The sequence below is a fragment of the Ambystoma mexicanum genome, chromosome 2p (assembly GCF_040938575.1).
Source record: "Ambystoma mexicanum isolate Mex_15411 chromosome 2p, UKY_AmexF1_1, whole genome shotgun sequence".
Lineage (NCBI taxonomy): Eukaryota > Metazoa > Chordata > Amphibia > Caudata > Ambystomatidae > Ambystoma > Ambystoma mexicanum.
The window spans coordinates 1,006,513,851-1,006,526,654 of NC_090923.1; the positions used below are offsets into that span (position 1 = coordinate 1,006,513,851).

The 12,804-nt window shown below is 47.2% G+C and overlaps 1 protein-coding gene across 4 annotated transcripts in view; it reads left to right on the forward strand.

Annotated features, from left to right (window-relative positions):
• Positions 1 to 12,804, forward strand: part of SNX32 (sorting nexin 32) — a 490,023-nt gene that overhangs the window by 344,143 nt on the left and 133,076 nt on the right. For all 4 annotated transcript variants that reach the window (XM_069644826.1, XM_069644829.1, XM_069644825.1 and 1 more), the window contains one exon: positions 6,350 to 6,509. In XM_069644826.1, coding sequence (XP_069500927.1) covers positions 6,350 to 6,509 — 160 coding nt within the window. The remainder of the gene's footprint in view (positions 1 to 6,349; positions 6,510 to 12,804) is intronic.

The following is a 12,804-nucleotide window of genomic DNA, read 5'->3' on the forward strand; positions in this document are numbered from 1 at the left end:
TATTGGTGTCAACCCCTTCAGAACAGGTATTTCAACTTAGTGGTAGGTGTTATGGTTTGTTTTCAATATCTTTCTTATTAAACAAATATATATTGTCTTCGACAGGTTTTGCCTGCAAGCATGCTAGTGTCACTGCGTGACTTTTCCAAATCAAGCCTTTTTCCAACACCCATCGGTAATAATCTTTCCGAATGGGCAAATGATAATTGTGATGATTTTCAACCGTCAAACACAGGTTGTCCATTCGTTGTTCCAGTGATTTTCAGCAAAACCATCCATATTCACCTGTGACATCATGATGATGAATCACGCAACATTGGAAGAAATAATTGTGTAGTCCATCACACACCGACGTCACAGATCTCGGAGTATCATTATTATTATAATATAGCTGTAGCGTGAACCTAACTCGGGAAAACCGGAGGACTGTACATGTCACAGACCAAAATATTGGTAACGAGAATTTAACAAGTCATCAGGTAAACATTAGTAATAATGATCACAGTGCAATATACGGATGGGGTGTGCACAAGATAGGCGGAACCTAGGTTACACCAAGGTGGTGTTAGAAGAGCCAGGTCTTCAGTTCTTTCCTAAACTGAAGACAATTTGGAACAGTCCAAAAACAATTGGGAAGTAGCCTATCAGTACAGCCTGACGTCTTCCAGATAGGTTGGAGTACCAACTAAAGTTATTTCCTCGCGTTGCTCTATTGTAGATAATGCATACCCTGAACATCGCCCTAATTTGGAATGTGAACTGCCCCAGGCCCATTCTCACCCACTCTCACCAATATACCAAGGATTTATTCTCCTTTGACTTCAAAAGATCAGTCCAAAAAAGCCACTACAGAAAGTATCTTCATTTGAACATAGTCGCCTCACCGTGAACATTGAATATGATGTTAGATATTGCATCTCATGTGTTTTTTTTAGCATGTGCATAGTGACAACCTGTTTTACTTATCTCTTGTGCTGGCTATTTAATAACAGTGGTCAAGTTCCATAATGACATGTTGATAAAAATACTTAAATTACTCAGTCGACTGCTTTATTTATTTGTTGAGAAACAATATCTTTAAAAAAAAGATTCTAAAGGAAGTGTGAAAGGCTGTGTTGATCTGCATTGTAGTTTAGAGCATCTTCTGCCTTTCCATGGCTACACAGGATTGTCAGACCATCCAGGATTTTGCGGCATGAAATGGCAAATTTTGCGGCATGAAATGACAAATTTTGCAGCACAAACCTTTATTTATTGCGGCATTTTTGCAGGACATTTTGTATTAACTGGAGGGTGTAAGATTGCCACATTGCAGGAAATAGGCAGAGTGCAAGGCTACAAGAGAGCCAGGGTATCATTATTATGCATCTTTTGTATTAATTTAATAGGAAGAGACCCAGATGTCTCTGGGTTGGCAGAACAGTGCTTCATTTGGCTACATGTCTGGTTTAATGTTCATGCCTATTTAATAGTATTAACTAAATTGATCATTATCAATTGTAATGCTGAAAATATTCCCCTTCTATGTTCTCCAATCCCCCAAACACCCACACACCTCTCTCACCTCTCACCAACACACATCTCACCAACTACCCATCACAACTTGCATTCCTTAACCTCTCACTCTGTCATACAAATACTTACGTGCTACGTCACACTGTCAAGTCACTGTCAAGTCACAATTTGCACTGCCCAGCCCCTGCCACACTCCAAATCATACTCCCAACTCACACCTTACACTCTACAATTCCTCCCGCAATATACAGTCCTTCATTCTTTTGTGCTGCTTCTGCATCTTGCATCCTTTCTCCCATTCTATCGCACTCTTCCCTCATCTTTTTTCCCAATCTGCAGCTCACTGCCTCTTTCTGGCCAACCGCTTCCTCTCTGCTTTCTCGCTCACTGACCACACGCTCCGTCTACTTTCTGTACCTCTGCTCGCTCTCAGATTTCTGGCCCACCGCATCACTGCTTCCTCTGCTCTCTTGTGCAGCGCTTCCTCCTCTGACCCACTGCTCTCCCTCTGCTTTCTAGTGTAACCATTTTTTAAAATTTTTTTAAATGTAGATTTTGACCCAGTTCCTCAAATAATGGGGCATTTAACAAAAGAACGGAGGACATGCTATTTTTAGACAACCCATTTTTGGAAATGAGCAGGTCACCTTATTCTCAAAAGTGACCAGCGCATTTCCACAGGCTTGAGCTGTAGCACAAATTGAGCGCTGGCCAGCTGCCTTGAATGGTGTTCTGGATTGTTTGACCGAAGTGTAATTATTTGCGGCGGAATTTACCTTAGTCAATTTTGCAGCGAATTGATTTGCACTTCAGCCAAACAACCCAAAATGTACCTTTCACCACCACCCCACCCCCTCCCCTACTTAACTGCTTGGTCGCTGCCGCTTCCCCTGCAACCCTGCGGTGCCAGATCCGTCCCTCTTTTTCGTTATTTTCTGTCCCGCCTCCAATTTTGAGGAAAAAGGGGAAAACACTTCTGCAACCACCCTAGACCAAAAATACTGAACATGGGGAGCGGGTGACACCCCCGCAACACATGTTCAGTATTTATAAAAATCGATCGAATAGTACTGGATGAAATTGGTCAAATTGTAACATTCGATAGATTTTTGTAATCAAAATGGGCAGTACTTTGAATACAATCGCTCTCCCGACAGTGTTCCTCAAGCTCCCAGCGCCTATCACAGTGACAGGCACTCCAGGTGACTGCCTCTGTAAAATGCGACTCAAAAAATGCATTTTTATCCTGTTTGAGGAACAGAAATGCAAGCGACTCAGCAGCGGTTCATACCTTAAAAGAAATGCATGACAGGGTCAAGAAAGACCCCGTCATGCAGTGGCAGCCCCACATCCAGTGCACGTAGGGTTGCCTACAATTTCTGCACATTTAAAAGTGCATCTTGCTTGGTAATGAGGAATGTGCTTTTAAATTGACAGAAATGCCACTTTATTTGATGAAGGAGGTGAAAAAGGCCATCTGAATGGTCGCACATATAAAATGTGCCCATTCATGTGTCCCTTGTGGATTGGGCTGCACTTTTTTGGGGTGTAAGTGATTTCATTTCTTGTGTAAAAAAAAAAAGTTGAGAACCTGGCACCCTGAGTATTATTTTTTTGAAAACAGTAATTTTTGCGGATTACTTTTTAAAAAATGTAAAAAAAAAAAGTTTTTATTTTTTTAAAGATGCTGTTTTTGCACAAAACGGCCGTTTTTGCGGCATTTTGCGGGATCGCAAAATCGCTATAAACTGCAAGGTCTGGATTGTGTAAAGACGTTGTGAGAGTGTTTTTCTCGGGCGGCCACGCACATCAAAAGCAGGGAGGGGTGTGTGCTGCGGTTTGTGCCGCGAGGTATGGTGAACAAGAGTGGGTAGCTTTGTTACTGGCATTTAAATGTAAGTGATGGGCCATAGAAAACAGAGTTACAATACATCGTTATAGCGTTATAAGGTGCACGGCTAGTATTCTGACTGTTCATCCAGAAACAGTGAAAGGAGTGACCATTCCTTTAAGCCGGAACTCATGCAACATTGTTCAATAATAATTGATGTCAGGATAAAGTGCGGAAGATGTTCTCTGTTCTTAAGATTAATTGAGGAAATACAATACTAATACAATAAACAAACTCTCACTGGTAGCCATGGCAAGCTTCATTTTTTAAAATTATTTGTTTCAGAAATTCTGCATGCCATACGAAGTACGAACCTGTCAATGAGTTGCTCATTCTAATCTATTTCCAGCCATCTTCTCTAAGCCACAAGCTCAGAGGTTCGCAAAATAACTCTCAATTTGTGATGAGAAAAAGTAAACTTTACCTTTGATGGGAACGCATATCTTGCCCCAAATTCCCTTACATTTTCCCGAGTTTTTCTGCATTGATTAAATCGACCTCATTTTAAACGTGGTAGGTTTGGACACCTCAGTTTGAGAGAGTCGACCAAATATATACCAGCAAGTTATGGTGTGTTTAAGGGCTTAAAACAAACCTTCAACCCGAGATGTGGGTGACACTGTGCTCTGCGTGACTTGGCTGGCATCGCTAATTCTGAAATCGGATCTAGAGAACCACAATTTCAAATCACTTCTGGACGCGTCTGCACCTCAGTTATCAGGGGCCCTAAAGCGAGTGTCAATTTCCTGGTGAGGAGGCTGCACATTTCTGCAGCACCCTGACAGGTGGAACTATTCCAACAGAGTAGCTATGTGGAGCGCAGGATTCGTTTAGCCCTTTAAACAGAGTGACCCCTGCTTCCTTGATTAATGTCTAAATGCAAACATGAGTGGCAAAACCATGCAAAGATTTACAATTAGCTCTAAACGGTGTTTTTGCTCCGTTAGAAAGAGACCTGTTATCAGAAGGGGTCTCTGTTTAGTCTTACGTCCTGGGAGCTGCTGGGTCCCAGCCCAGAGCCCTGTCCGTTTGATGTGTTCCTATGTGCCACCCGCCATCGGTCATTCTTAACACACACAAGCAGGGGAGTTGCTAGGTCTGGAAAAGACCCGGGGCTAAGCTGATGTCAGAACTGTTGAGACTGGGGGCTAGCTAGACTTTTGGCTGTAGCTCCTGAGATTCTATCCGGGGCTACAACCAAAAGATCAGGGGCTATAGCCCCCTTAGCCCCCCCCTAGCAACGCCCCTGCACACAAGCATGGTGGCGGGTATCTACTTAAAATGTGCCAACTCTCTAACGACCAATACAGATGATCAGGGCGTCCTTTCACACAAGTCACATGTTCCCATCTGTGGAGACTTTCAGACCCTCTACTGATTCTTGCTACCAATACAAGTTATAACCCATTTTTGACAAGTATGTTGTCCGGGTTCCACAATGACTAGGCACTCTGGCTTTAGAGGATTGTCAGACAATCACACACTCCTTGCTCAGATGACAAATATTAAAACGAATTCGTGTAGGCTGAAATGTACTCACAAAGTTATGAATAAATACAACATGCCTTATTTTTGGTATATTAATTTACAAATATTAATACATTGATACATGTGAATGAAAAACAAAAATGGTGCAATGTGCCCTATGCAAAACTATAGAAAACATAGTGTTCCTTGAAAAAGTGACAGGGCTCCCCCTAGAGCCAGGAATGGGAACTATGAGTGAAAGGGGCAGCAAACAGTGTCTGCTTTGGGGTGTTGTGTTTCAAAGTGTAAAACCGAAGGTTTTAGTATGTACCTGGTCTTTCATTTCCAAGAATGGCTATTTTATACACAAACAGGAAAAAAAGCTCTAACATCAATCTTTTCATTAAAACAGAGAACTCGTTGGGACAGCTCAAAATTGTGCAGGACCGTATAGGCATTCAAACAGGAATTGTCATAACAACATCTGGGGTTGGGCCTTGTACTGGGCTGCTATGCCAGTCCTTGATGTGAAAAATCTGGGTAGCGTTTATTTGCTGTTTGCTCCCAAGAAAAACAAAGCAAGGAATTATGCACAGGGATTGGCAAATGCTCACTTGCATATTTGAACGAAGTCAAGTTGTAAAAACAGGTGTTCAGAGCATGTGACCTCTGGGGCACAGTGGCTCAGGAGATTGGCACAGGCATACTGAGATATTCGCCCAAAAGACATTAGGTATTGGCACATGGATCCAGAATGTCTGATCCCCTAGTACTGCATGGATTGTTATTGTACCAAAATAATGATGACGAACGCAGCAAATTTTATCACCTCTTTTGGAACAAAATAGAGGTGGAGGTATTAATAAAAATGAGAGGATGTTGGGTGGGTTGCAGGGGGTCTCCCCCTGCATGTTTCTCTATGAACTGCGGCAACATTTCAATTAAAAAATGGATGTTTTGTGACTCGCTGTACATTGTTTGTTATTGTAGATCCCATGAATTGAAACAGGGAAGTACAGCCTTCCACCTCTCCCCTTGTCAGGCCTGGGGGGAAAGGTCTGCTGCCATGAATTGGCACAGCGATGCAGAGCGTCTTACCTCTGGAACTGGAGGATATTGGAATTCACAAGGGTTTGCCTAGTTTGTCACCTTCAACACTAGAGGAATCGGGCGATTAGTACAGAGTTGCAGAACCAAACATCTCTAGGATTTAGCAATCTCAGAAGATTGCCCTTAAAGCATTTTTGAATTGGGGGATTAGGCCTGAGTTGTGCAGCGTTTCACCTCAAAGTCTTGATAGCGCTGAGGGTATGCACTGGGAAGCGAAGATTTCCAAAACTGAATGGGCTCCAAAGATTGACACAGAGGTCTTCATCTCTTGGGAGACTGATAGCAACAGCACCAGTATACAAAGTTGCTTGCCTACGGATTGAGACATAGTCAGTAGGGTATAGTAATTCTTATGTATTTTTCCAGGACTTGCTCTACCGCAGGCTGCGAGCACTGACAGACTATGAAAATGCCAACAAAGCCCTCGACAAGGCTCGTATGAAGAATAAGGAAGTGAAACAGGCTGAAAATCACCAGCAGGTGTGCTGCCAGAAATTTGAAAGGTTATCGGACTCAGCCCGACAAGGTAGGACTGATTCAAGCCTTGGATAAAAACGTGTTGTTCATTGAAAATGTTTAGCTAACCGAATATATGTGTTTATAATAGCCAGGCTGTTGTGGTTGCCTGTGTCCCTTTTCCACAAAGTTGGTTGCACAGTCACTAGCCTCCCATTGGAAAAATGTGCACGGCTGAGGGAAACCTGTTTTCACAATATGTTGCATAGTAGTTGGTTGGGAGGATCTTCACCTAATACTTATCAACCAGCTGGTTTCAAGGCAATAGTCAAATTGCCTGTGAGGAGCAAAATTAGAGGTGAAACAAATAACTAATGGAACTCTGGAATCATGCCGGACCCATTTAAGATTGCTTAACTCACCCTTTTGCTTAAGGAGGCCCAGGCTGACCCAAAGTAATGGGCAAATACTTGACAAATCTCAAAAACACCCTTCTCAGCAAAACTCTTGGAACAGACAGTGGTAACCCAAATCCAGACCTTTGATGATGAAGCGAGTCATCTCCAGGACCCATGTCAAGCTGAGTTCCAGCCATTGCACTGGAAAGAGGCAGTCGCCACACCTATTCTGGATGATTGGAGGTGAGATGCGGATATGGTGAATTGGTGGCACTGATACTACTGGACCCAGCCTCTTTTAATATGGGCATCTCTCATCCGCGAATATCAGAGCTACGATCGTAGCAATATATTTAATAATAACCTCCCACTCCAATTGCTATCTAGAAGTGACTTTACTTCCATACACAAGATAAGCAACAACACTGTTCAGAGGAGACCCAAAAGAGTTATCTCTGTCTCCACTTTTAATACATGCATAACACTGCTTATTAGACAATATTTCCTTATAACTGTGCACAGTTATGCTGAGGATACACAAATATTGTTCAAACTGGCAACAGATTCCAAGGACCCAGTCTGTGGTTGTATACAATGCCTGACAGCAGTCAACGAATCCATTAACAAAAACTTTTCAAACGTGTACCCAGACTGAAATCCTGGTGGCAGGGATGCCAACTAAGAACTGGCCTGAGGAAGTCAGGCCATACCGACTAATGTCAGCACCATCAACCCTCAACATTGGTGAAAAACATGGCAGTTCTAATACACACCGATCTCAATATATTTTCTCAGGTCACAGCAGTAGTAAAGACGTTTTTTATTTTTTATTCAAATGCCAAACATGATCTTTCCCTATGTACCCTTACCTGAAAGAGTTCAAACTGTAATCAGACCATGTGAAGTTCATACAACTTCTGTAGACAAATCTCTTTCCACATTGAGTACCATTGATGTAGTCAAAATTATAGCAGCTCTGCTGAGATGTTCTGCTGCTGTCTAATTCAGAGAAAAGACCAGCAGAACAATTGAGGGCGCTAGAGAGCCCAATCAAGATGGCGGCTCCCCTGTGAGCTCCGGCAGAGCTCCCTAAAATCCTGTAAGAATAGCGTGCCTGGGGAAAGATTCACGGCTCTGACACACCAGAAACTGTCCCTTGTGGTCTCAGCACTCATAGCGCAGAGCCCTCAAAGTTACAACAAGCTTTCCCAACAGAGGATCGACCGCTTCGCCATCAGGTCAGTAGAGCAGTGAGGAGATGAAAGAGGCCCGGCTACCAGCGGCCGACCCTCAGGGCAGACTGCGAGCGAGGCAAACACCCGCAAGCAGGCGCAACCAGAGACCTTGCCCTTCTGGCGTCCGGCAGAGGGCTCACGGCAGACCGCAGAATCTCTGACCTGCAGTGCCCGTGGACAACGACAGACACCGTTGCAGGCTTCCATCACACGCTGCCGAACCGTCTGCTGGGCTGCAGGCCCTCTAGCCACATCAGGGATCGTGGCAGTTGCCAGCTACTATCCGTAGACACCACCAGCACCCACTGCAACATGCCCCAGCCAGGTCAAACAGCCAGGAGCGACCGGGGTCCAGGGGAGTTGGGACGCTGAGCCCCACAAGCTCACGCATGCCCACGCAGCAGCGATGTCAAAGACAGCAACAACGAGGTGATCCCCTCCGCCCCCGACAGAAGCAGACCACCATAGGGGCCCAGGCGAGGTCGAACACATACGAGAAGCGGGTGTGAGAAGCAGTGGAAAAAAGCCGCCTGGATGGCGCTCTACGGTACACAGCCGGAACAAACTAGTGAGGTGCCCCGGGGCAAAGGGCTAACTGCAGCCACCCCTCTGAGCCCATGAAGAGCACAGTGACACCATGGCAGACGGTACCGCCACACCCTGGAACAAACATACGCGGGGCGAGCAGGCCCACTCCCTGCAGGAAACACTGGCTCACCAACACCATTGTGCCCGGAGCAGGTCTGTTGACGCGCCTGAGACCCACTAAATAACAATGGGTTCCACGCGTAACAGCCTGAGGTCCATCTGCACAAATGCAGAAAGTCTTCCCCCATCAGCTAAACACCACAGCATGCCAGTCCGGGCCGCCCTGGCTGATCGGTCGCAACACTTGGACCCAGAGAGATACGCTGTGCTGACACAGACCAGCAGGGCGAAGAATGTTCGCGCAGCCCATGTGAACGAGGCACAGAGCTCAGTGAAGTGGTTCGCCCCACCCTCCCAACCACTACCAGTGCACCGAAAAACCAGCCTAATCTTGCTCACCTGGGCTCAAGAACACCAGCTTGCAGCTGACGGACACCAGTCAAGGTCGGAACATAAGTGCAGCGTCAACCTTGCATCTGGCCCTACGCCCCCCACTCTCCTCCTTCCTACCCTGACCAGAACGCTGCCTCCCTCAGACCCCACCAACCCTCTCCCCGCTCTCAGCAGATGGCCTCTCGGGTGGCCCTCCATAGGAGCCACCACACCAGGGCTCGCTACCAGTGCGGTCACCCTCGCCACAGCAGAGCAGGTAGCTCAGAGACGCCGCAAGCTTGACCGGCCAGCACCCTCAACACCATCTCCTCTAGAATGCAGCCTCCGATTAGGCCACCGACTGTTATGCCTCAGCTAGCCCAATCAGTCCTCCAGCATTAACACACACACGGCGGCCTGATCGGAGCAAATCAGCAGCCCAGAGTAAATACCGGCCTCTTCCTGCCACGGCCAAACAGCAGACGCTGAGACGCTTCTGGGGGGGGACCCGGTCGCACCACAGCAACCACACTGCCTTAACCAGTGGGGGCACTTAAAGACAACAGCCCACTGTCATAACTAGCAGCCCATCCGTGAAGCAACCACTTGGTTCCATTGCTGACGTTGGAGATTCCGGGCGGATGTGTGATTTGGGGGTCTTGACTATCGCTCCAGGTTTGAAGTTTAGCTTTATCTGAGACTTGTCAGATTTACCCATGTCGGGCTTCCAGTGGGTGTGGAGTGAGGGGTGGCCCGATGGGGTCTTCCGGGTGTGGGTGGCGAACCACACAAAGAACCAATATCCACAGCATTCTTCACCGCCCGCCACCAAACACAACACCCGCCTGCAAGCCCAGGAGCCCTGCAGCAGGCGGGAGCAATGGCTCCGGCTCACCCTTCCCAAACTGGGCACTCAGCTATCAAACCAGCAGCTGATAACCACACTAATAGCCCTTGGGAATTCTACAAATCCTGAAACCTGCATCCGAGTCCTGACACCCTGATCACCAATCCAGGCCGTACCAACCACCTGACACAGAACGCACACAAAAGGACCCCGGGGTGTAAACACACGCCCACGCTGATACAAGCCAACAGATCCTGGCACCGGACCACAGGACTGGGGCCCTGCCAGAGAGACAAATCTTGGTCATAACACATCTCCTGCCTCGCCACCCACACCTGGAAGACCCCATCGGGCCACCCCTCACTCCACACCCACTGGAAGCCCGACATGGGTAAATCTGACAAGTCTCAGATAAAGCTAAACTTCAAACCTGGAGCGATAGTCAAGACCCCCAAATCACACATCCGCCCGGAATCTCCAACATCAGCAATGGAACAAAACGAGGAGCCGCCCCAAGCTCCGGCCATCGACATCTGGGATATCCTCCTTGAACTGAAAGCCGGCATAGGCAACCTTGAATCCAAACTCGATGCTCTCTCATCAAAAGTCGACCTGCTCCAACACCACCTTGACAAGCACGGCGATAGGTTAGATTCAGTGGAGCAGAGTGCCACTGACCTTGATGATAACAATACAACACTGACAGCCAGGGTGACAACATTGGAAAACCAGATAAAGGCAGTCACCGCCAAAAATTAAGACCTAGAAGGGCGCTCCCGCCGCGATAACATCAGGGTGGTGGGGGTGAGAGAGAGGCATATTCCACTGAAAATGGAAGACTACGTTGAAAACATGTGCAAAGAACTTTTCGGGGCATCCACACTTTCTCAACTGTTTGTCGTAGAAAGAGCTCACAGAATACCATCCAATCGCCATATGCCAGGAACTGCTCCACGCCCCATCATTGCCAAATTGTTTAATTTCAAGGACCGCGACACGATCCTGCGCCTCACAAGGGATAGGGGAGAACTACATTTTGACGGCGACAGCATCCAAATCTACCCTGACCTCTCACCAGCGGTCCAAGCTTCACAGCGATCCTTCACCAGGGTGAAACGCTGGTTGCAAGATAACCAGATGCAATATTCATTGCTGTTCCCAGCAAAGCTGAGAATACAACACGCTGGAAAAGTCCACTTCTTCAACTCACCGGAGGAGGAAAACACATTTCTGGATGAGCTTGGCTGCCAACCCCACTGCAATAACCAAAGGCCACCAAGGAGAGACTGCGCTAGAAGAGATCCACCATGACACTGCAACATGTCTCACCACATAGCCGCTGTTCACAGAATGCTGCCCTACACCCAGGCACAACGTAAATGTTTTACTGAAGGGAGCTACTGAACTTGGATGGACACTAGCGCCTCAAGCTCAGTATCACTTTCTTGTTACCAGTTCGGGGGGGCGGGGCAACTAACGGGCGGGTTGGGGGTTGCTTGTGTAAGGGGAAGCTGGGAAGTTGTCTGGCAGCGACCTACATTAGATAGGAGCCAGTTCTCCAGGTCCGAGAAACAGTTTGAGGAGCGTGCTGCATGTGAGCCATCCACCGTCGACCGCCCCGCGGTCATTCATTTGCAAAAACTATACAGGTACACCAAAATAAATGGCACCCACCAAGTATGACAACCCCATCCGTCACCTTAATAACACCTCCCCATTCCACTCAAGGTAGCAAATTGGAATATTTGAGCTGGCAATAACCCAACCAAGGTCCGAAAAGTGTCCCAGTACCTCAAGAGGCACAACATTGATGTAGACCTCATACAGGAAACACACCTTCTCCCTACCACCGAGTACCGTTGGCCATCCGATTGGGGATGCCACAGATATTTCTCCTCTTACTCGTCCTATGCCAGAGGAGTGGCGATACTAATTAACAAGAGAACTAAATTCAGACTACTGTCTACAGACAGAGACAGTGAAGGCAGAACGCTCCTGGTTTGCGGAATACTGGAAGGATGTGAAATTGTCCTGGTGAACTCCTATGGCCCAATGTAGACGGCACAAACACCTTCGACTGGGTGATGATGCACTTGGCAGACACAGAGCCTGCTACCATCATATGGGGAGGGGATTTGAACACTTCAATAGATCCCTTACAGGACAACTTACACACAACCACCAATGCCCCCACCAAGGCAAGTCTCCAGATCCACGAGATTTGCAGAGTCTGTGACCTAGTGGACCCGTGGAGAATCAGCCACCTGAACTCACACGACTACACCTTCCACTCATGGGTCCATAACACCTGCTCACATCTGGACTACCTATTAGTGTACAGAAACAGCCGACTACAATGGGGAACATGTCAGATACTCCCAAGGACACTCTCCGACCACACCACCGTCGCCCTCGAATGCACTCCCATGGACCATAAGCAGGGTAGACCCCAGTGGAGATTTTAAGCGGGCGGACTCCAAGATCAGGTGTTCACCTAGGAGCTTCAGTCCGAACTTAACTCCTTCCTTGCAATCAAGCAGGGCTCAGTAGCATCGAGTGGGACCCTCTGGGAAACACTAAAATGCTATGTATGAGGGGTGTGTCTGGCAAAAGAGAATGGGATACTAAAAACGAACAGGAGAGAACTGGCTGCATGTGAGACACGACAGAAAGACCTCAAATACATGCATGCCACGCAAAAAGACCCCCACTCACTCTCCCACCTCAAAGAAGAATTGGACAAGTTCGGGTCCACCGCTGACCGCAAATCCCGATTCCTGGCACAGGGTAACTGTATTTGTCAATACGGGGAGGGTCAAAAACCTGTGGCCCTACTGGCGAGATTGCTCACGGCTGATCAAAAAC